A 23,143-nucleotide genomic window follows, 5' to 3' on the forward strand; every position below is an offset into this window, starting at 1 on the left:
ACCTAGATAATTTTTCAAATAGAATAAATGTATGGACAGCACAGTGGCTAAACAGTTAGCACTTCCGCCTGGCAGTACTAGGGTCGTTGGTTCAAATCCCAACCATGGCACCAGCTGCCTGGAGTCTGCATGTTCTCCCTGTGCCTGCGTGGGCTTCCTCCAGGCGCTTCAGTTTCCTCCCACACTCCAAAGACATGCTGGGAGGTTAATTGGCTCCTGACTAAATTGGCCCTAGTATGTGTATGTATGAATGTAAGTTAGGGACTTTAGATTGTACACCCCTTGAGGGTTAGGGGACTGATATGAATGTACAATATATGTAATGCACTCCGTAAAATTTACAGCGTTATATAAGTACCTATTATAAATAAAAAAATAGGGGGATTTTACTCAAGGTTTTATTTAAACCCGCAAGTGTCATGGCTTTCAACATTTGTATAAATATTGTTTAACAGGTACATCAATATAACCTCCTCTTTCATTCTCACGAACATGATCCAACACAAAAAAATGTATAACTGAAGAATTGAAATTGTGGCATAAGCCCACATGGCGGCTAAATGGAGTTTAAATTTTGCCATTGGCCACTAGGTATACATGATCATATATTTCTTTGTGCATAAAATCTATTTTGTTTTTCCTGTGTGGAATGCTCCACATACATACATCCATGCAGTTGGACAATACTGCTCTCCTCAGAGAGCCACAGACATTGTTTTAAATTTTTGCAAGGAAATGTCCCCTTCTTTTTGCATTGGTCACCCCTTGATCTGAAGAGTGACTACAGAGAAGTCCCGAATAGTTTTAGGTTGTCTAAAGATGAGTTTGGGCTTTCTATCTACATATTTGCTAACAACATCATCCGAGGAAAGTAAATACCAATATTTGGAAATGATGCTGCAAATCTATTGATCTTGCTTAGTATTACACAATTTTAGTTGTGTGCTTTTGCTCACTTGACTTATTACAAATAATGGATTCCCTTTCATGTGATTTTACTTGATAGACCTGTTTTAACACCTTTTTTTCATTTCCTTTTCCATCAGTTTTCTTTGTAAGGCTGCTGCCATCACATATTCACTGTTCATCCTTTTGCAGCATCATGTACAGTTTATGGAGCATTGCTGGTGACTATAGCAGTGATCATATGGGAAAACAAAAACGACAGACTGGTTGTACTGAGGTTGATCGATAAATCGATGCCAGTACAACCAGCCTGCCCATATATGGATTGAATTTTAATCTGTCTATGGCTGGCTTTCCTGGTAGGGACAACAGTGCACCATGCCTCACAATGTGTGTTGGTACAGCTGCTTGTAGTGTCCACTGGGAGCATAAGTAGTTGTCACCTCATAATACACAGGTGTCAAACACAAGGTCCACAGGCCGAATCTGGCCATTTCATGTGGCCCTTGCACCTTTCCTGCAGGTACCCGCTTGTCTCTGCCCCTACCTTGTCTCAGCAGTCAGCAGCAGAGAGGAGAATAGAACAAATCTGCCAAATCCTCCTCATCCCTACACCCCCTCATCTCTGCTTCCCCTGGTCTCAGCATTCAGCAGACTCGTAACTGACTCCACTCCACTGGTCCTCCTCCAGACCCTGCACTTTCTGCTTTCCAGCTCTTCCCCCAAGGGGGTTGCACGATGATGTTGGGGAAGGTGTGGGATTCTTGACATCTGATGTAATGGGGGGTGGGGTGCTCTGGACATCTAGTCTTAAGATACAACCATAATGCTGATACGGCCTGCGGTGAAATGGAGTTTGACACCCCTGTCATAATAGGAAGTGCCTGAACAAAGATCTTCATGGAAGTGTCACCAAGTATTATTTTATTGGAAATTTAAAAAGATTGAAAATGTTTATAATTGCATTAACATGCTAAAGCTTATTGATTGGGTTAAGATCTATTTTAATGACTGCCCTGTGATGGATTCATACTGTTCCTTGTCCATGGCAAGTCAAAGATGCACCTTTTGTAGTAATAGATTTTAAAATTTAGGTGGTGGCTGTTCTTATCCAGGGATGCAACAACATGTCCTATTTTTCATGCACTAGTATCTAAACCCTTCTTAGCTTTTTAGGTACCTGGTCTCATAATGTATACATTTTAATACACAATTAAACATTGTTGTTGCTATATTGTCTTTGTAAACATTTCAATTGTATTGTCCATTTCATCCACAAATTCTTTTTCACCTGTTTTATGTATTCTGAAAATCTTTAATAAATACATATTTACCTGTTTAGAAGGAAATATGGAAGCTGTCATTGTTGACTTGCTTTTGAGGGTGCAGACTCGGGTGTGTAACTCAGGTAGCTAGAATTAGGATGACTGTTCTGAAGCCCGGAACTTTAAAAACAAGGCGGTAATAGCAGCTCCCATATTTCCACTTACATGAATCACTTCTTCTAAACCTACACTTTTAACCAGCAAACCCCAGCATTTAGGCTTTGTGAGCAGAATTTGCAGGAAGCAGATGTGCTTCCATGTAGGGGAGCTCCACTTAACTCACCGACTAGCTGGCTGTTCTGTAGGCTAAGACATCATTGGGTATCTACACTAAATATAATGCTGTTACATTCAAGGTGGATAGCCTTCTATCTGCATGACTGCTGGCCTCTGGGTAAATTGTCTGAGGTGTTGCCACCTGAATAGAACCACCTACACTTATCCACACCACCTAGAAAATGTACTTATGTTATTCAGTTGCTGGAAAAGGTATGCTCACTTACCTGAGCATTTATTGACAATTCTAAATACCCCTCTATTTTTATAGCAGTACCCCGGAATGACTGTTAAATATTAGGGGAACAACCAGCTTCACCACCGTGATATAGCCAGTACTTCAGCTGATGGAGTGCAAGTTTTTTTAGTTGGATACATTTATCATGTGATAAATCTGGAGGCTAGTTGGGTAATTGTTAGGCAGATACACAATTGCTAGTTTACTAAAGGAGCTGAGAATTTTTACTCAATTGTAAACTATAAATACCCAATCGTGTGCAGATGACATAAGTGCATAAACAAGCAGAAATGTGCTTTTAACATCATTGGCTAATTAAGTGTTCTTGCATGGCAAGACCACTTACTGTTATCTCACATATATATTCTTATTATTATAGCCAAATTTACCACCCTAACTCCTCCCACAGTTTTTACACTACATAGACCGTAATATATTGAAACGTGCGGATTGTTCCCGATTGGTGTGCTATTACTTTGTGGAACGTTTTGCCGAATGGTTCACGAAATATCGCCGTTTTTGTGGTGAAATTGGTCCCATAGGAATGAATGGCAGAATGTTCAAAAGTAGAGTGGGAGCTGACAAAAGCTAGAGTGTGAGCTGAAAAATCAGGACATGATTTCTAAACTGCCATCACTCCCTCATTTTCAAGCCCACCTACACAAATCTTATATCAAAATGTTCAGCTATCCCTGCTGTCACTAAAAATGCCATAGTCCTGCTAGTTTTCACAATATGATCATTTGTTTGCAACTCACGCCACCCATTGACATTCATTGAAGCTCCAATCTAGCCACCTCAAATTTGAAGGGCAATATCTAAACTGTGACTGTGCCGTCATTTTTAATATTTCAGAGACATACTATGCATCAAAATGTAGGTCTGGATCTTGTGATTCTCACAATATAAAGCTCTTCAGTGTAGGATTTATAATTTTTAAACTACAACCGTTTGAAGATAGCAACCGCCACTGAAGTGAGCAAGTTGGAGCAGTTTGTTTTTAACCGCTCTTCTCTGCCCTTGCTGTAGAGTGAGTTGCCATAGGAACCCAGGTGTGTGAGCAGGCAGCAGAGTGACAAGCCACTACACCCACTCCAGTTGTAGTCTACTGGTGGAGGCAAGAACACTTCACACAATTTCCCCAGAAATTGTAGCTTTTCTAGTTGAGAATCTTCACTCAATAAAATGAGTGAAGAATAATTTCAACTCTTTGAGGGCTCTTTCACATGGGCAGCTGTGCTGACCGCCCTCTGAAAAGTGACCTGCCAGCTCCTCTGCGGTTTTTTTTTTTCTTTATCCCAGGAGGTGGTTTTGTGATAAAATACTGCACAGGAACCGCAAGTCAAATTTACATAGTTAGTCTGGCTGAAAAAAGTCCATCCAGTTCAAACATTAAAAAAAAAAAAGCTAGAATCCTACACCCACAGTTGATCCAGAGGAAGGCAAAAAAAAAACCCCAACAAAGCATGAAACAATTTGCTCCTGCAGGGACAAAAAATCCTTCCTGATCCCCCGAGAGACAATCGGATATTCCCTGGATCAACTTTACCTATAAATGTTAGTATCCAGTTATATTCTGTGTATCTAGGAAGGAATCCAGGCCTTTTGTTAAGCAATCCACTGAGCTGGCCAGAACCAACTCTTGAGGGAGTCTATTCCACATTTTCACAGCTCTCACTGTGAAGAAACCTTTCCATGTTTGGAGATTCAATTTCTTTTCCTCCAGATGTAAAGAGTGCCCCCTTGTCCTCTGTGATGACCTCAGGGTGAATAACTCTACCCCGATGTTTACTATATGAACCACTGATGTATTTATACATGTTGATCATATCCCCCCTGAATCTCCTCTTCTCAAGAGAGAATAAATTCAGTTCCTCTAATCTTTCCTCATAGCTGATCTCCTCCATGTCTCGTATCAGTTTGGTTTGGCTCGCTTTGCGGGGTGCTGCTATTGACCTCAATGGGCAAGCTGAACGGGCGGTGAGTTAACAGCTGTAATGTTATACTTTAGGTGGGCAGTTGGGACAAAGAGTATAACCCCGACTGAGCCGCCTGTTTTTACCTCCCTCCCAGGCTGCCCATTAGTAAATCAGTCTCACTTCCTTCAGCTTTCAAAAAATGAGAGAATGTTTGAAAGTCTTTGTTTGCAGGCTAGTTAAGGGTTAGTAACCCCAGAAAGAGGGTCAAAATGCCAGCCAGGAGAGCACTTTTTAATAATCTTTCCATAAGCACAAGTAATCATTTCAGATGGACGTATGAGCTGCCATTGGCAGCCTTTGTAAAAAAAAATATATATATTTTAAACAATCAGTTTGTTTTTTTCCAACAAGAGCAAGGCAAGTCTATAAACATGTGATTATTCCTCAGACCAATGTTAACAATCAGATTCATGTACAATCCTCGTGTTTGACCAAGATCTGACCCTCAGTTATACTGGCATACTTCTCTGTATGCACTGCATTGTGTAGTAACTTTGTATTTAAGATCGTTGTTAAATTAACATAATCTTGAATGACAGATTTATATGTAATGACTTTTGGAGTGGGAAAAATTGTATGACTTGCATAACATGAAAGGGCTAATATTAAATTTTTTTGCAATATTAATGCAGACTCTAGCTCTGTAGCATTTGCTTGTCTGGAGTTAGTATTTGGACTAAGTTTGTATTATGAAATATATGCTGCATTAAGTATTAAAACTGGACACTTAAGCATTTGTCTGTCTAATTTCTTTGTGTCTAAAAAATATTCACTCTCTTAACTATTGTCCTTTTTACGTAGGTATTTCCTACGGGGGTTATACTAGATCTGGATGATATTTCTCTTCAAACATAGCCTAAGTATCACATGCTGTAGATATTAATTTTTAAAATGAATATTTACATGGAAAGCAAGCAGTGCTCTAGATAAGAACGAGCAGTTTTTGGGATACAAACTGCATGGCGGTTGCTGCTTGATGTTCTTTCCAGCTGTATAATTAATAAGAAGCACATGTAGCTGATAGTGGAGCTGTGGTGGCTTGAGGTTTAACTGCCAGTTCTGTTAGATGATATATGGTAGATCAGCAAGATTGGTTTTCTTAGATCATATGACCAAGGGAATTAGCTAATGGGATTGTACACAGAATAGAAAACCATACCCAGAAGCAGAGAGGGAGGAAAAGTACCCCTAAGAACGCAGTTTTTTGTTTGTTTTTTTTATACCAAGAATAAACTTAATTGTCATAATAAAACATGGTAGCTCCCATTATATAGTTACACACAGGGGTTTATTTACTAAAACTGAAGAGTGCAAAATCTGGTGCAGCTGTGCAATGTAGCCAATCAGCTTCTAACTTCAGCTTGTTCAGTTAAGCTTTGACAAAAAACCTGGAAGCTGTTTGGTTTCTGTGCAAAGCTGCACCACATTTTGCACTCAAGTTTTAGTAAATTCTCCCCAATGTTTTTTGAATAAGAACATGAACTACCTCTTCTTATCTCAACAATGAGACAGAGTTGGCAAAACAAAAACCTGACAGGAGGTTAAACCCACCCTTAATACATACAATATGAAAAATACATTTTTGCCTTGCTTCTGTTTCGGGAGGACGTAGCTGTACTCTACTCCCAGCAGATCACCATTCATGTCATAGCAATATGTCATGTCAGGTAGGTGTGTGTATATATGTATGTGTACGTACACACACACTTATGGAAGCACCATGTAAAAAAACAAAATTGTTACTTAATATTGGCATCCAAGATAGCCTGAATTCTCCTGGGAATATACAATGACAAATATAAGTCTTGGGTGGTGGATAATGGAATCTGCTACCCACTCTTCATGCAAAAATTATTCCTGTTCCAGTGGAAAACAAGCCCGAACCTTGTTCTTCAAAACTGACCATAGTGGCTCCATGATATTGAGGTCCGGTGACTGCAGTGCCCAGGGAAGGTACGAGACTTGGTCTGCATGCTCGTCAAACCTCAATTTGACAATACCAGCTGTGTGACTTGGAGCATTATTGTCTCGGTAAATGGTGCCGTCTTCAGGAAACAATGTCTGCACCATGGGGTGCATATGGTCAGGCAAAATTTTACAAAGTTGCTGGCAGTGACTCTACCTTTCAAGGTGATGATGAGGCCAGCAGAATACCAAGGTATGGCTGCACAAATCATGCGCCGCCACCATGCTTTACCGTTGGCACAAGACAGTCCTGGTTGTAAATATATATTTATTATACATACTGTCACCAGAGCAAGGGCAGTGTCACTATGGTGACATTGCACTGTTATGGCAGTCATCATGTACAATGGCTGGCTGCTCTGATATCACTGTATGTCAGTATAGCTAGCCATTGTCTCTGATCACCACCAAAGCAGTACAATATCATCATAGTGACATTGCACTGCTCTGGTGACCGTATGTAAACAAAAAAATTCTCTTTACATACATCACCAAAGCAAGTGCAGTGTCACTATAATGCCAATGTACTACTGTGGTGTTGATAATGTATAATGGCTGGCTGATCTGATATCACTGTATGTCAATGCAGCCAACCATTGTCTGATCACTATCACAACAGTACAATGTCAGCAGACCCGTGCAGCTAGTCCCAGTGTCCCACCAAACCAGTGTCACATAAGGCCCCATTCACATGTGTGGTGCTCTCTGAAGAGCAATCCAAGTTCGGATCACTCCTTTGGAAAGCATTTGATAGGTAATGAGGAGGTGTTATATCGCCTGCTATAACCCTTTGGTCTCCACACAAGTACCCCTATTCACTTGAATAGGTCACAATCGGCAGGTACTGCACCTGCCAAGAGTGACATCGCAGTTGCCACATGTGTACACCGATAGTCAATGCCTTTGCAGCAAAAGGAGTAACGGTTGGGGGGTAAAACTGAGGCTCAACTACAATGTTTTACTGCCCCATCCTCACTTGCAAATGAGCCCTAAAAGTGCAGCCAGTCAGCCACAGTGTCACGAAATCAGTGTAGCTAGAAACAGTGTTCCCATCTCTTAGTGAGATGGTGATGGATTCCTGGATGGGCACACCCCGATTCCCTATTCCCCCTTCTCTTCCCGTCTTCCTTTTATCATTTTCTAGTTCTCAAGTGCTTAATAAATTGCTGTCAGGACATACAACCTGGCTCTTGTTTTTGTCTCTTTGACTTTCATATGTGATACAACGCAGTTTAGAAACTATTTAAGTTTCTTGAATTTGCAGATATTAGCACCATGGAGGGGACTGCATTGGAAATGGTGTTTAGGGATCATTTGCCAATTTGTTATTTATCCTTAAATCAGGCTAATCTCCTAATGCACCTGCAGACTATTTAATGATTACCTTGCTGCTAGTTTCCATGCTGGACTATGATTTGAGTCTGTATCATTGTCCATTTGATATTGTTGGTTTCTATTACCTCCTGACAGCTTAACATTGTACAAGCAAATTGTTTTGTATTCCTTTTTTAAATAAAAATTAACAAAAACAATTGAAGCAGAAACAGTGTTCCTGATTGCCTCCGTACTAGACCAATGCAGCCATCAACAGTGTTCATGATCACCATCACACAAGTCACACACCATCACACGCAACCGTGTTCCTCATCACTTCTACCGAAGTCCCAATGTCAACAGACCAGTGCAGCCAGCAACAGTGTTCCTGATCGCTGCCATGCCAGTAACCATGTCACCAGACCATTGCAGCCAGCAACAGTGTTCCTGATCGCTGCTACACCAGTATCCATGTCACCAGACCAGTGAAGCCAGCAAGTGTTCCTGATCCCTGCCACGCCAGTAACCATGCCACCAGACCAGTGCAGCAAGCAACAGTGTTCCTGATCGCTGCTACACCAGTAACCATGTCACCAGACCAATGAAGCCAGCAAGTGTTCCTGATTGCTGCCATGCCAGTAACCATGTCACCAGACCATTGCAGCCAGCAACAGTGTTCCTGATCGCTGCCATGCCAGTAACCAGGTCACCAGACCATTGCAGCCAGCAACAGTGTTCCAGATCGCTGCCACGACAGTAACCATGTCACCAGACCAGTGCAGCCAGCAACAGTGTTCCTGATCGCTGCCACGCCAGTAACCATGCCACCAGACCAATGCAGCCAGCAACAGTGTTCCTGATCGTTGCCACTCCAGTAACCATGTCACCAGACCAGTGCAGCCAGCAACCGTGTTCCTGATCGCTGCCACGCCAGTAACCATGTCACCAGTGCAGCCAGCAACCGTGTTCCTGATCACTGCCACACCAGTGCAATGTTACCTTTGTCCTTTGGCCTGTTTATTGGCCATATTTCTACCTGCTGTCTGGACCAATCCTTTACCTGTTTGCTCACCAAGGGTCTGCCTGCCTCCTAAACTGACCCATCTGCATGTCCCAATAAGTTCTGGCTAGACACCAGTCCCTCCCATCCTCTTCAGCCTCCTGTACTTTCTGACCAGTGAACATAGCATTCTTGTGGGCAGTCACGTACCAGTAAGCTAGGCTTTCATTGACATATTACTTTTGGTCCCTTGAAAAAGGGGTAATTCCTAAACCCTTCCTCCCATTTGGATGTACATGCCCTCAAATTAAACCTAAGAGTGTGCACTTTCAGCCCATATCCATTATATAACTATATATTGAATATGTTTTGGTAAATATCTGAAAAAATTTAAAATCATGCCTGTGTCCAAATATATATGATCAATCCTGATGTACTGACAGCCACTTTTTTGAGGCCCAAAATGCCAGGATATTACAAATACCCCTGAAATGACCCATTTTTGGAAAATAGACAGTCCAAATTATTTATTAGGAGGCATGGCGAGTTTTTTGAAGTTGTCATTTTTTGTCACAATTATTTGTAAAATGTAGAAATAAAAAAAATTCAAATTCACAATTTTTTTTAATGTTTTGTCACCAGTCCAGTACAGCGTTATCAGATAACTGGTGTGGCGATGATCAGGGACACTGATTGGTGACAGTATGTAAAAAAAATAAAAAATAAGAATCAGAATTTAATTTGTAATTTTTTTTCAATTTGTTTCTTTTTTATTATATATATTTTCTGTGTTTACTTTTTTTTTCAACACACTGTGACCAGAGCAATACAATGTTACCATAATAACATACTACTCTAAGCACATTAGGATTGCTAGTACCAATGTATTTAATTGATATTAGCAACCATTTTTACTAATTCATTCAGTCTTTTGTTGTGATTAGCTTTGATTGGGCCAAGCTCATCACATGGTACATATGGGCTGTGAATAGATAAAATAAACATATATAAAAAATATATATAAAATCGAGCGCAGTATGTGAATGTAGATAGGGTAGCTGCTGGCACAAAAAGGCACCTCGTGAACCTCCAGAGTAAATGGTAAAATATGAAAGTGCAGCGCTAACTTAAAACAATGATTACACATATGATAGATCCCATATGAATGTGGATTGGCAAAATGACTGCGTCAGTTCATCAGATGTGCTAAATACGTATACAGTCTCCAACGCGTGAGGAGCCAGAGATAGTAGATATCAGAAATGATAAAGAATAGCCAAGTAATGCACTAACCAGATAGCGCATGTTAAAGCGCATGGGACATTTAAGACCTGTCCCTGGTACTCAGCCACTGTATCACTGGAGCAAGGCGGTGTCATCTATAGGGTGACCACTAGATGTCATCTGTCCGGATGGAAGCTGTATCCAGCCACTGTGTTAATGGATCAGGTGGGTGTCATCTATAGGGTGACCACTAGATGTCATCGGTTCCAGGAGAAGCTGTATCACGGATCCAGGGATGTCACTGCAGATGTGTTCTTGTTAGGCACAGTCCCAGGACCTTCTGGATTTACAGGCTCCCCAGAAATAAAGAGCCCGTGGAAAAAGGCCTCAAATAGTGTGATAACGTTTATTTAAAATTGGACAATCAGAAAAGAACTTACTAGCAAAAGGTACAGCTGCTTATAAACGGCCAGACCGGAGGTACATGTACATAAGATAGCTTGGCACTTCCCTAACGCGTATCGTGTAAGTACACAGCCTGATTAGACCAGAAAGGTGCAATAGTTTACAGTTTTTGTACGGTTCATGGAAACCATAACCACGGGCTCTTTATTTCTGGGGAGCCTGTAAATCCAGAAGGTCCTGGGACTGTGCCTAACAAGAACACATCTGCAGTGACATCCCTGGATCCGTGATACAGCTTCTCCTGGAACCGATGACATCTAGTGGTCACTCTATAGATGACACCTACCTGATCCATTAACATAGTGGCTGGATACAGCTTCCATCCGGACAGATGACATCTAGTGGTCACCCTATAGATGACACCGCCTTGCTCCAGTGATACAGTGGCTGAGTACCAGGGACAGGTCTTAAATGTCCCATGCGCTTTAACATGCGCTATCTGGTTAGTGCATTACTTGGCTATTCTTTATCATTTCTGATATCTACTATCTCTGGCTCCTCACGCGTTGGAGACTGTATACATATTTAGCACATCTGATGAACTGACGCCGTCATTTTGCCGATCCACATTCATATGGGATCTATCATATGTGTAATCATTGTTTTAAGTTAGCGCTGCACTTTCATATTTTACCATTTCCATATGGGCTGTGATTGGCCCTGTCTGTACCATGTGACTGCTGTGACCAATCACAGCTAACAATACAATGTATACAAGGATAGCATGAAAGCAAGCCATCCATTGTATACAATTGTTTTGTGATCTGCTGTGATTGGTCAGCCCTCCTCCCAGTCGGAGATCCTTAGTAATCACCGGGCGCCAACAGGTAATCACCGTCCGGGACCCGGTGATTGACAGCCGCAGCCATGAATGGCGGCGCGGGTAGAGCACTTGGGCCCCCTACCCGGAGATGCAAAATCACATATATATATACACATGATTTTGCACATCGGTGCCACCCTGTATTTCTGCTATAGGCCGGTCAGGAAGCGGTTAAACAAGAACTTAATTAAAACCAGCATCTATAACATACATCTCAACATATTTGAGTGCAGGAGTCAGGATGAAAGTTGGGGGATAGGGAGAGGGAGAGAGAGGAGGGTGAGAGAGAGAGGTGGGGAGAAAGAGATAGGGGGTAGCTAAGGAGGGAAGAGAGGGAGATGAGATGGAGGAAGAGAGGGGTGAAGAAAAAGTAAAAAGAGGAGAGAGAGTGTGTGTGGAGGGGGGGAGAAGGAGAATTAGAGAGCAATTGATAAGTGAGAGAGAGAAATGGGTGGAGGAGAGATGAGGAAAAGAGAAAGAAAGGGGGAGAAAGGGAGAGGGACATGGGCAAAGGAGTTGGGGGAGAAGGAAGAGACAAAGAGAATGAGGTGAGAGAGGGGAAGAAAAAGAGAGGAGAGAGAGATGTATAGAATGGGGGGGGGGGGCAGAGGGAAGAGAAAAAAGGAGAGAAGGGAAGAGAGAGATTGGGGGAAGAATGGGGGGGGGGGGGAGTGTTCCTGCCATCCTCATACGTAGCTGGTCTATGGGCTTGATGTCATTGGGAATAGCCCATTCACAAGACCTCTAGCGCATGGGGGGGCAGGAGCATCGGGGAGTAGTCCTGTGCTCAGAGGATCGGCAGATTGGGTAAGTATATCTCTACTTTCTGAGCCCCTAGACAAAAACGAGCATTTAACCCATGCAGTGCTGGCACAACTCCACTGCATGGGAAATTGACAGCTGCAAATGGATACAGCAGTCACCGAGTGCATACATTGCAATGAAAGGCTGTCGGGGGTCGGCCAAAGCTACCTGTCTCAGTCACTTCTACACACAACATACGGGCTTGGCAGCAGTTGCTATCCAAATGCAGCTGTCAATCCCAGTAGCAGAAATCTGTAGATTCCTGACACTTAGATTCACAGCGTGGCAAAGCGCCCATTCGAATGGTGCCCAAACATGGTGGTCTTTAGGAAGGAACAACCTTGGACAGTTGCAGAAGCAAGGGTATTACCAAATTTCTACTGAAACCTGCAACTGTTATTGATATCCAAAGTAATCTTACATTACAGTGGGGAAAACAATTTTTTGATCCCCTGCAGATTTTGTAAGTTTGCCCACTTACAAAGAAATGAAGAGCCTATAATTTTTATCATATATGTATTATAACCACTTGCCCTCCACAGGATTTACCCCCCTTCCTGGCCAGGCCATTTTTTGCGATAAGGCGCTGTGTTATTTTAATTGTTAAGTGCGCGGTCATGCAATGCTGTACATAAATGAAATTTCTGTCATTTTTTCCCCCACAAATAGAGCTTTCTTTCGGTGGTATTTGATCACCTTTTGCACTATAAACAAAAATACCAATATACTTTTTGCTATAAAACATATCCAGTAAAAAAAAGTAAAAATAAAATGTCTTCATAAATGTAGGCCAAAATGTATTCTGCCACATGTCTTTGCTAAAAAAAATCCCAATACGTGTAAATGAATAGGTTTACGTGAAAGTTATAGCGTCTACAAATGGCGGTATATATACTGGAATTTTTTTTATTATCACCAGTAATGGTGGCAATCAGCGACTGCAACGGGCATTCTGACACTGGATGGGAACTAACTGCCACTGACATCCCCAGTGACACTAATACAGTGATCAGTGCTAATAAAAAGCGCTGTCACTGTACTAATGACACTGGGCAGGAAGGGATTAACATCTGGGGCGATCAAAGGGTTAACTGTGTGCTGCGTTGTGTTTTACATAGTGTGCTGTGTGTGTTTTACTATGTAAACATTCTGCTTTGTTTTGCTCTGCTGTGCAGAGCAATACAAAGCAGTATGTCTGTGCTGGTAGGGGAAAGATCTGTGTTTAAATACAGACCTCTCCCCTGTCAGCTCCACCGATGATCACCCGAACATTGGCGGCCGGGACCGGGCGATTAACATGCAGAGGAGCCAATAGCGGCGCAGATAGGCAGTGCCCCATAACCGGAAATGCAAATCACGCATATATACATGATTTTGCGCATCCCTGCTGCCCTGTAGCAGTACTTCTGCTATAGGGCAGTCGGGAAGCAGTTAAATGATAGAGACAGAATATCAACCAAAAACCCAGAAAAAATACATGATACAAATGTTATAAATTGAGTTGCAGTTCAGTGAGTAAAATAAGTATTTGATCCCCTACCAACCAACAATAATTCTGGCTCCGACAGACTGGCAATGTGCTCATGTGGTACACAAATTAGTCCTGTCAATTTAAGAAGGTGCTTCTAATGACAACTCGTGTATGAAAGACACCTGTCCACAGAATCTCTTTCTTCCATTCAAACCTCACCACCATGGGCAAGACCAAAGAGCTGTCAAAGGACTTCCGGGACAAGATTGTAGACTGCACAAGGTGGGAATGGGTTACAAGACCATCAGCAAGCAGCTTGGTGAGAAGGAGACAACTGTTGGAGCGATTTTTTGCAAATGGAAAAAATACAAAATAACCATAAATCGCCCTCAATCTGGAGCTCTGTGCAAGATTTTGCCTCACGGGGTAAGGATCATCATGACAAAAGTGAGGGATCAACCCAGAACTATATGGGAGGAGCTTGTGAATGATCTCAAGGCAATTGGGACCATAGTCACCAAATACACCATTGGTAACACAATACGCCGCCATGGAATGAACGCCCGCAAGGTCCCCCTCCTCAAGAAGGTACATGTACAGGCCCGTCTGAAGTTTGCCAATGAACATCTAACTGATTCAGGGAAAGATTGGAAGAAAGTGCTGTTGTCAGATGAGACCAAAATTGAGCTCTTTGACATTAACTCAATTTGCTGTGTTTGGAGGAAGAAAAATGCAGACTATGATCCTAAGAACACCATCACTACAGTCAAGCACGAAGGTGGAAACATTATGCTATGGGGCTGTTTCTCTGCTAAAGGTGCAGGCTGACTTTTCCGCATTGAGGGGCAAATAGACGGGGCCATGTATTGTAAAATCTTAGATGAGAACCTTCTTCTCTCAGCCAGAACACTGAAGATGGGTCTTCCAGCATGGCAGTGACCCAAAACATACCACCAAGGCAACAAAGGAGTGGCTCAAAAAGAAGCACAATAAAGTCATGGAGTGGGCCTAGCCAGTCTCCAGACCTTAATCCTATGGAAACTTTGTGGAGGGAACTGAAACTTCGAGTTGCCAGGTGACAGCCAAGAAACCTCAAGGATTTTGAGATCTGTAAAGAGGAGTGGACCAAAATCCCTCCTGAGATGTATGGAGACCTGGTAATCAACTACAAGAAACGTCTTACCTCTGTGCTTGCCAACAAGGGTTTCTCAACCAAGTATTAAATAATGTTTTGCTTGGGGATCAAATACTTATTTTACTCACTGAACTGCAACTCCATTTATAACATTTGTATCTTGTTTTTTCTGGATTTTTTGGTTGATGGTCTGTCTCTACAATGATAAAAATTATAGACCTTTCATTTCTTTGTAAGTGAGCAAACTTACAATATCTGCAGGTGATCAAATAATTATATTTCCCACTGTATATTGGGGTTTCTATATTTTGGTCACAGATCATTAACTCTTTGTGATATGTTAGCTAATGATCTATAATAAAACCAGGTGGTCACTTCCTAAATAGTATTTGAAATAAGAACTGACTGTTATAGCCCTACAATCAATCTGAGTCAAATGTGGGATGTTTTTTTCATAAAACGGTGGTGGTGGGAACAAACAGCCTCATCTTGTTTCGGTGAGCCTGATAAAGGCAGACAAAGGATAAACTTGTTCTGTTCTAGAAATCAGCGACATACAGTCCTGAGCACTAGACTGCAGACAGTCACATACAACCATGGAGCTGAAATTGAAAAGACTTGTACTTCTCTGCACACTAACAGCAGGTAATGACACCAATGCATGCAAAATATATTATGTTGTCTTTACTAAAACCTATATATTTGTATCTGCTAGAATTTCATCAGAACACTTTTCCTTAAACAGTATATATATATATATATATATATATATATATATTTAAGATTTATTTAAGTATATAATTTATTTATACAGCATATAATATAATACATATATAAATGTATTATATGATAAATGTAATAAATGTAATAAGGTTTTGTACTTCTTAGTAACAGATTTTTCTTTTTCCATAACACACACATTCCCACTTGTTGTGGAGCATCTTAACCCCCAATATGTATTACATACGGTATACACACACACATGCAGTATATTTTTAAATTATGTTGAGACTCATGTTGTGAGCCTTCAATCATGTACATGCACTCAGAATATGAGCTTCCCAAAACTGTTTGTTTTTCAATAGAGAAGAAGCATTGGGGACCGTATTGTAATGTTTGCCTGAAATATGTTTAAGGGGAACCCCACACCAAAATAAAACAAAATGGTGTGGGTTCCCCCCCAAATATCCATACCAGACCCTTATTCAAGCATGCAGCCCAGCAGGCCAGGAAAGGGGGGATGAGCGAGTGCCCCTCCCTCCTGAACCATGCCAAGCCACATGCCCTCAAAATGGGGGGGGGGGCTCCACCCAAAAGCACATTGTCCCCATGTTGAAGGGGACAAGGGACTCTTCCCCACAACCCGGTGCAGGTGGCTGTGGGGGTCTATGGGTGGAGGGGCTTATCGGAATCTGGAATTCCCATTTAACAAGGGGGTCCCCATATCCTGCCCCCCCAACATGTGCATGGGAATGGGGTATATATGACAAAACTAAATTCTTCTTCAATTAAGGCATTAAACAAAAACAAAATAAGCTGTGCACATGTCTAATATCAGGCAGTGCAGCTAGGATTCTTGTTGACGACTGCTGAGGAAAAACCAGTTAGAGAATAAGCCACATAGCATACTGGTAAAAGAAAACCTGTGCAAAGATGAATACGAAAGCTGCCATTTCTGGCTCCTGAAAATGCTAGTTGCTAGACTGTCATTCAGATCCAATAATTCAATAACTGTAGTTGCTGACCAAGATTGACCATGCAGCCAGCGAAATCTGAACTCCTGATATGCATTCTCGTTTCAGGCAACTAACATTTTCAGAATAAGAGGCCAGCAATCCCATATATTTCTCAGCACCGCTTTGACTATAGATGATTAATTTCAAGTAGATCACATTCACATGTACTGTGTATTTTTTTTAAATATATTAGATTTTATAGCTGAATTTAGTGTTAGGAGAATTGTTGTATTCTATTATAGCTTTAATTCTGCTTTTTTGTTTTTGTTTTTTTGTTTTGTTTTTTAGTGCTGTTTCCAGTTCCTGAAATTGAAGCTGTACATGCGGTAAGTAGATACTCGTTTAATGCAAGTTTAGGAAAGGACCATAAAAGTTTTATGTATTTCATATAACTTTACTTACTTTAAAGCTTGCCATAGACAGGCAGATGTCACCCATAAAACAAAGACAATGGAGACATCTGCATAGCATATGTGTGGTAAACATCTTAATTTTTTCATTTCATTAAAAAGAGGGGAGGATCTTTCAAGGCAATTTTCCAATAAGCAGAATTCCCAGGCACAACACCTTCATTTAAATATATTGCTCAGTAACCACAAATGATATAAATTCACACCAAATGCCCTGCAAACCCAGATATTACCAACCGCTCCACTTCTGCCACCCCCCTCTGCCATTCCCTCCACTGGCTTCCGATTGCCCAACACATTAAATTCAAATTACTAACTCTGACATACAAAGCCATTCATAACGCTGCCCCAAACTACCTCACCGACCTGATACCCAAATACCACCCAACCCATACTCTTCGCTCCTCACAAGACCTCCTACTTTCTAGCTCCCTGGTTTCCTCCTCCCACGCCCAACTGCAGGATTTCTCCAGGACTTCCCCCATCCTCTGGAACACTCTACCCCAATCCATCAGACTGTCACCTACCCTCCTCACCTTTAGGCGCACCCTGAAAACCCATCTCTTCAGGGAAGCCTACCCCACCCTCACCTAACAGCCAATCTCCTCCACTCCTCCCTCCACTCCATCCCCCACAGCCATTTCCTCCTGTACCACTATCCCCTCCCTCCTAGATCGTAAGCTCCAAGGAGCAGTGCCCTCGAACCCCTTGTGTATTGTTTTGTTACTGTATTGTCTCATGTACTGTCCCCCACTATAATGTACAGCGCTGAGCAAACCTTTTGGCTCTATATAAATACTGTATAATAATAACAATATTATTTTGTAAATTGAATGGTGACATCCTTACTATATTGCATATAGCCTTTACAAAGTTGTGGGTGAGACATGACAGGTTCACCAACTACATACTGCCAGCAGAAAACTATAAGGGGACAGATACAAGACCAGTCATCCTGCACAATTATTCAGCAGGAGTGACTGGTGTTTACTACAGGAAATACAAGTGAGGGTGTTGTTTCATGCTGGATTATTGCAGAGGTCTGGCAGAAATCCACAAAGACTCCAAGAAAGAACACACATGCCTCTTGTATTTAAAAAAAAACACTTATGTAGCACTTAGTTAAACTTAAAGTGTTACTAAACCCATAAGAGTAAAATCAGCCTGTAAATGCAGTAAAGCATGCTTTTTATACTCACTGTGGAACCTAAGGGGTTAATCATGTCTTCTCTGATCCTCCCCTTCTTCTACTGTCCCCAATCCATTTGCTGATAACACAGATCCCTAGGAGACACTCTGCACATGCTCTGTTTGGGGTGTATTGCTGAAGAGTTTTTTGTTTTTTTTGAGAGGGTGCATGTGATCGGCACAGGGCCAATCAGCACTGTCCAGACAGAGGGTCAGGGGTCATGCAGCCTCATAGGACAGCTAAGGAAGAATGAAATCTCCTCCTACAAGCTTTAACCAGTGCTTGGCCAGACAATGATAGAAGTCACAAGACTGCTATATATTGCTGATGAGAAAAGGTATTTAGCAGTTTATATTTACTAAAATAATTGCATTTCTATGTTCTGTGTCATGTGGGAGACCAAATATAGTGAATGCAGGATCCTGGGTTTAGTAACACTTTAAATGAAGTGCTGTTGAGAACCCAAATAAATCACCCAAAAATAAAAAAACAATAAAGAATTCTCCGTTGCCAAGTGATAGGATCTTAGGCGTTGATAATGTATCATTACTTTCTGAAGCTGGTTTGTGTATTTGGTCTAATACATGTTCAGCAGCTGAAGGAGGTTAACTTTCTCTTTATTTTGCTGACAAAAGATTGCCCTGCCCAGACTGATAGGTCTTTTTGCAGTTGCTGAATGTCATATATCTAACTCTACAAATGTTCAGGAAAAGTGTGTCAATTACAATATAAAAAGGTCTTTCACTAGCATTATCCTGTATCCTTTGGTTTTACTCAATGCAGGAATCTGATTTCCTTTGTACAGACAGATTACACCACATTCCCACACTGTGCTTGTCTATTCACTGAACTTTGCAGCTATTATACTGCAGCTACCTGAGAGTGCAGGCTGCTTTCACATCTATTAAGTTGCAAGTGTACAGTACATCCACTTTATAGTCCCAGTAGGGTTGCCATTCTTCTGCTAAGAGCATAACAATCCAGCTTTATAACATAAAACAAGAATTTTGCAGCACCTACAAAAATTAGCTTCTATAAAAAAAAAATGAAAACAAAATAAAAAAATAAGTTGAAACATACACATCTAAGGGATGATTACAACCCATATGGAAGAAAAATATATTTGAAATATATTTTTATATAATATTCCTCCCAAATATATTGCCATATATTTGAAATGTTACAATTTTGGCCACATTCAATATATTTAATATTTTACATACATACATACATGCATATACACATACACTGCATGTTGAAATGCGTTTTTATTACAAATATATGAAAAAATTAAAAAATACATTTCAAATATACTGTATGTCTTTAAAAATACAAATCTACATTTTTGGAATGCATTTACAAATATATGTAAAAATATATGTTAAAATTACTTTATTATATGTTTAAAAAATCTGAAGAATATATTTAAAAAAAAATATATTTTTAAAAATATATTTTTTACAAATATATTCTTCAGATTTTATTTAACATATAATAAAGTAACTTATAACATAAGTTAATAAAGTAACTTAACATATATTTTTACATATATTTGAAAATGCATTCCAAAAATGTAGATTTGTATTTTTAAAGACATACAGTATATTTGAAATGAGGGACAAGGATTATAAGCAAAGCCCCCACAAAGTTCACCTCAGAAGAGAAGAGCACAACGCACCAGACCTTGGGTGGAAGAAGAAGGGAAGTAATAGAGATCCTCCACTTACCATGCTGCTGCCCAGGCCATGATCATGAGAGTCCCCTGGGAGGAGTAGGATTCCATCCACTGCAGCTGGGGTGCTGTTAATTGAGGGGGACACTGTGACAGGACAGTCTGAGGCCAACTAGTCTGTCACCCAGGCAGAAACATGCTTGAAGTAAAACCAAAGGTAATAGAACTTCAAAGAACATTTTTACTTTCCAACTCCTCAACACAAAGGCTCCATGCACACTGGGCTTACAAAAAAGTCAGTTCTCTTGGAAGAAAAAAATGCTGATACACAGTTTAGGTGAGTTTAGTAGAGTTTAGCATTTTTTCTGCCAGAAAGCGCTGATCAAAAACGCAATACAGAAGGTTTTTTTTTTCTGCCTCTAAACGTTGAGCTTAAAATATGCCTCTAATTGTCGTAATGTGCAAGGACACATAGGATAACTCTGAGCTGGTTCTACAAGCAAAACACCAAACTCCTGTAGAAGCTACTAGTTGAGCTTTTTCACAGCATGGGGAAAATTGGCCACCAGCAGGCCATCCCTGAGGTGTCTTTTGTTTTTTCAATTGTATCTAGCATCCTTCTGCTGCAGGTGGCACTGTCCCCAATAGGAGATCATCTAAATCAAAAAGGTCTCCAAACTTTCAAAGCAGAGGGCCAGTTTACTGTTCTTCAGGCTTTAGGAAGGCCAAACTGTGGCCAGTGGGAACAGAAAATGCCCCATCATTGGTTTTAATGGGAGGAATAGTACCCCATTGATGGTGTCAGCAGGGGGAATGGTGCTCCAATATTAGTTTCAGTTGGTGGAATAGTGCCTCAAGAGCCAGATAAAGGCAAGCAAAGGGCCACATCCGGTCCATGGGCTGCAGTTTGGAGACCACTGATCTAAAGCAGAGATGTGTCCTCTAACAAATGAAAAAATAGGTGTTTCCTTTGAAAAAATTTGGGGGGTTTAAAGTAAGCAAAGAATATTTATAAGAAGTGTGATGTGTACCTCATTTCCCATATGAAAGAAAAATATATTTTAAAAATTCCAATATATATATACACACATACACATACACACACACACACACACACACACACACACACACACACACACACACACACAGTTGTGTTCAAAATAATAGCAGCGTGTTGAAAAAAGTGAATACAGCTCAAAATCCTTCTAATAGCTTTTATTTCCATACACAGAAGTGCATTGGGAACACTACACATTCTATTCCAAATCAAAACATGAAGAAAAATATATCAAATTTGTGTTGTTCCTCTAAAAAAAGTGAAGAAAAGTGAATATTAGACTGTTCAAAAAAATAGCAGTGTTTGTATTCTTCTTTACAAACTCAAACATTCACTATATAAACTGAAAAATGTTTGAAGATTTTGCTTTCCATTGAATCACTTAATTAATATTTAGTTGTATAAGCACTGTTTCTGAGAACTGCTGTACATCTGTGTTGCATGGAGTCAACCAACTTCTGGCACCTGTGAACAGGTATTCCAGCCCAGGATGATTGGACTACATTCCACAGTTCTTCTCTATTTCTTGGTTTTGCCTCAGAAACTGCATTTTTGATGTCACCCCACAAGTTTTCTATTGGATTAAGATCCGGGCATTGGGCTGGCCACTCCATAACGTCAATCTTGTTAGTCTGGAACCAAGATGTTACATGTTTACTGGTGTGTTTGGGGTCGTTGTCTTGTTGGAACACCCATTTCAAGGGCATTTCCTCTTCAGCATAAGGCAGCATGACCTCTTCAAGTATTCTGATGTATTCAAACTGATCCATGATCCCTGGTATGCGATAAATAGGCCCAACACCGTAGTATGAGAAACATCCCCATATCATGATGCTTGCGCAACCATGCTTCACTGTCTTCACAGTGTGCTGTGGCTTGAATTCAGTGTTTGGGGGTCGTCTGACAAACTGTCTCCGGCCACTAGACCCAAAAAGAACAATCTTACTTTCATCAGTCCACAAAATGTTGCGCCATTTCTCTTTAGGCCAGTCAATGTGCTCTTTGGCAAATTGTAACCTGTTCAGCACGTCTTTTTTTCAACAGTGGGACTTTGCGGGGGCTTCTTGCAGATAGCTTGGCTTCACATAGGCGTCTTCTAATTGTAACAGTACTCACATGTAACTTTAGACCTTCTTTGATCTTCCTGGAGCTGATTGTTGGCTGAGTCCTTGCCATTTTGGCTATTCTTCTATCCATTCGAATGGTAGTTTTTTGCTTTCTTCCACGTCTTCCAGATTTTGGTTGCCATTTTAAAGCATTTGCAATCATTTTAGCTGAGCAGCTATAATTTTTTGCACTTCTTTATATGTTTTCTCCTCTCCAATCAACTTTTTAATCAAGGTACGCTGTTCTTCTGAACAATGTCTGGAACGACCCATTTTCCTCAGAATTTCAAAGAGAAATGCACTGTAACCAGCATGTACAACATTTGCTGCCTTCCTTCCTTAAATAAGGGCAATAATTGCCACCTGTTTTTCAAAGGATGAATGACCTCACTAATAGAACTCCACACTGCTATTATTTTAAACATGCCCCTTTCAATTAGTGATTCAATTACACAGAATCAGCAGCATGCATGTCATGACTGTTGGGTCTGTTGGATTTCTATTACTCTACTACACCTGCTAGTAAATTATTTGCCATGTAGAAATATCATTTCTACCAAAAACAGCGATTGATCAGGTTAGTGATGTCTGACTGCTATTATTTTGAACACAACTGTGTATATTACCTTTTTGAATACCTGCATAAGGGACTTGAAGAGGTGGGGGTGGAGACTGCAGGGGGCGTGTCAGCAGAGGGAGAGAAACAAAAATACACTGATCTTCCCAGTGAATGGCTGTGTAGGGCTGCGTGTCAGCATAAGTCTGACCATAGGAGGATAGGCAGGCTGTTCTCCCAGCACAGCCAGTAAACTGACCACACTGAGATGGATGTGCTTTTATGCCTAGTGTTGTCAGTTTGAAATAGGATAGCAGAGGGACTGTCAGAAACACCAGGTCTTTCATACACTAGAAGCAATACAAAGAGAACAGGATACTTTTTAATACAAGTACATGGTCCAACAGGCACTGTCAGTCACCACTGTCTGCTCTGCCCCACCCTACCCCGTGCTCACTTGAGCACTGGGCTGTGGAGGGAGCAGCAGGCTCA

The 23,143-nt window shown here is 41.0% G+C and overlaps 1 protein-coding gene across 1 annotated transcript in view; it reads left to right on the plus strand.

The window, feature by feature from the left end:
• The first annotated feature begins 15,456 nt into the window (after positions 1–15,456).
• Positions 15,457–23,143, plus strand: part of SPINK2 (serine peptidase inhibitor Kazal type 2) — a 30,305-nt gene continuing 22,618 nt past the window's right edge. The window contains exons 1-2 of the mRNA XM_089670961.1: positions 15,457–15,570; positions 16,950–16,987. Coding sequence (XP_089527087.1) covers positions 15,522–15,570; positions 16,950–16,987 — 87 coding nt within the window. The 5' untranslated portion in view covers positions 15,457–15,521. The remainder of the gene's footprint in view (positions 15,571–16,949; positions 16,988–23,143) is intronic.

The sequence above is a fragment of the Staurois parvus genome, unplaced genomic scaffold, assembly GCF_062004578.1.
Source record: "Staurois parvus isolate SC_StPar_1 unplaced genomic scaffold, SC_StPar_1.0 ptg000096l, whole genome shotgun sequence".
Classification (NCBI taxonomy): domain Eukaryota; kingdom Metazoa; phylum Chordata; class Amphibia; order Anura; family Ranidae; genus Staurois; species Staurois parvus.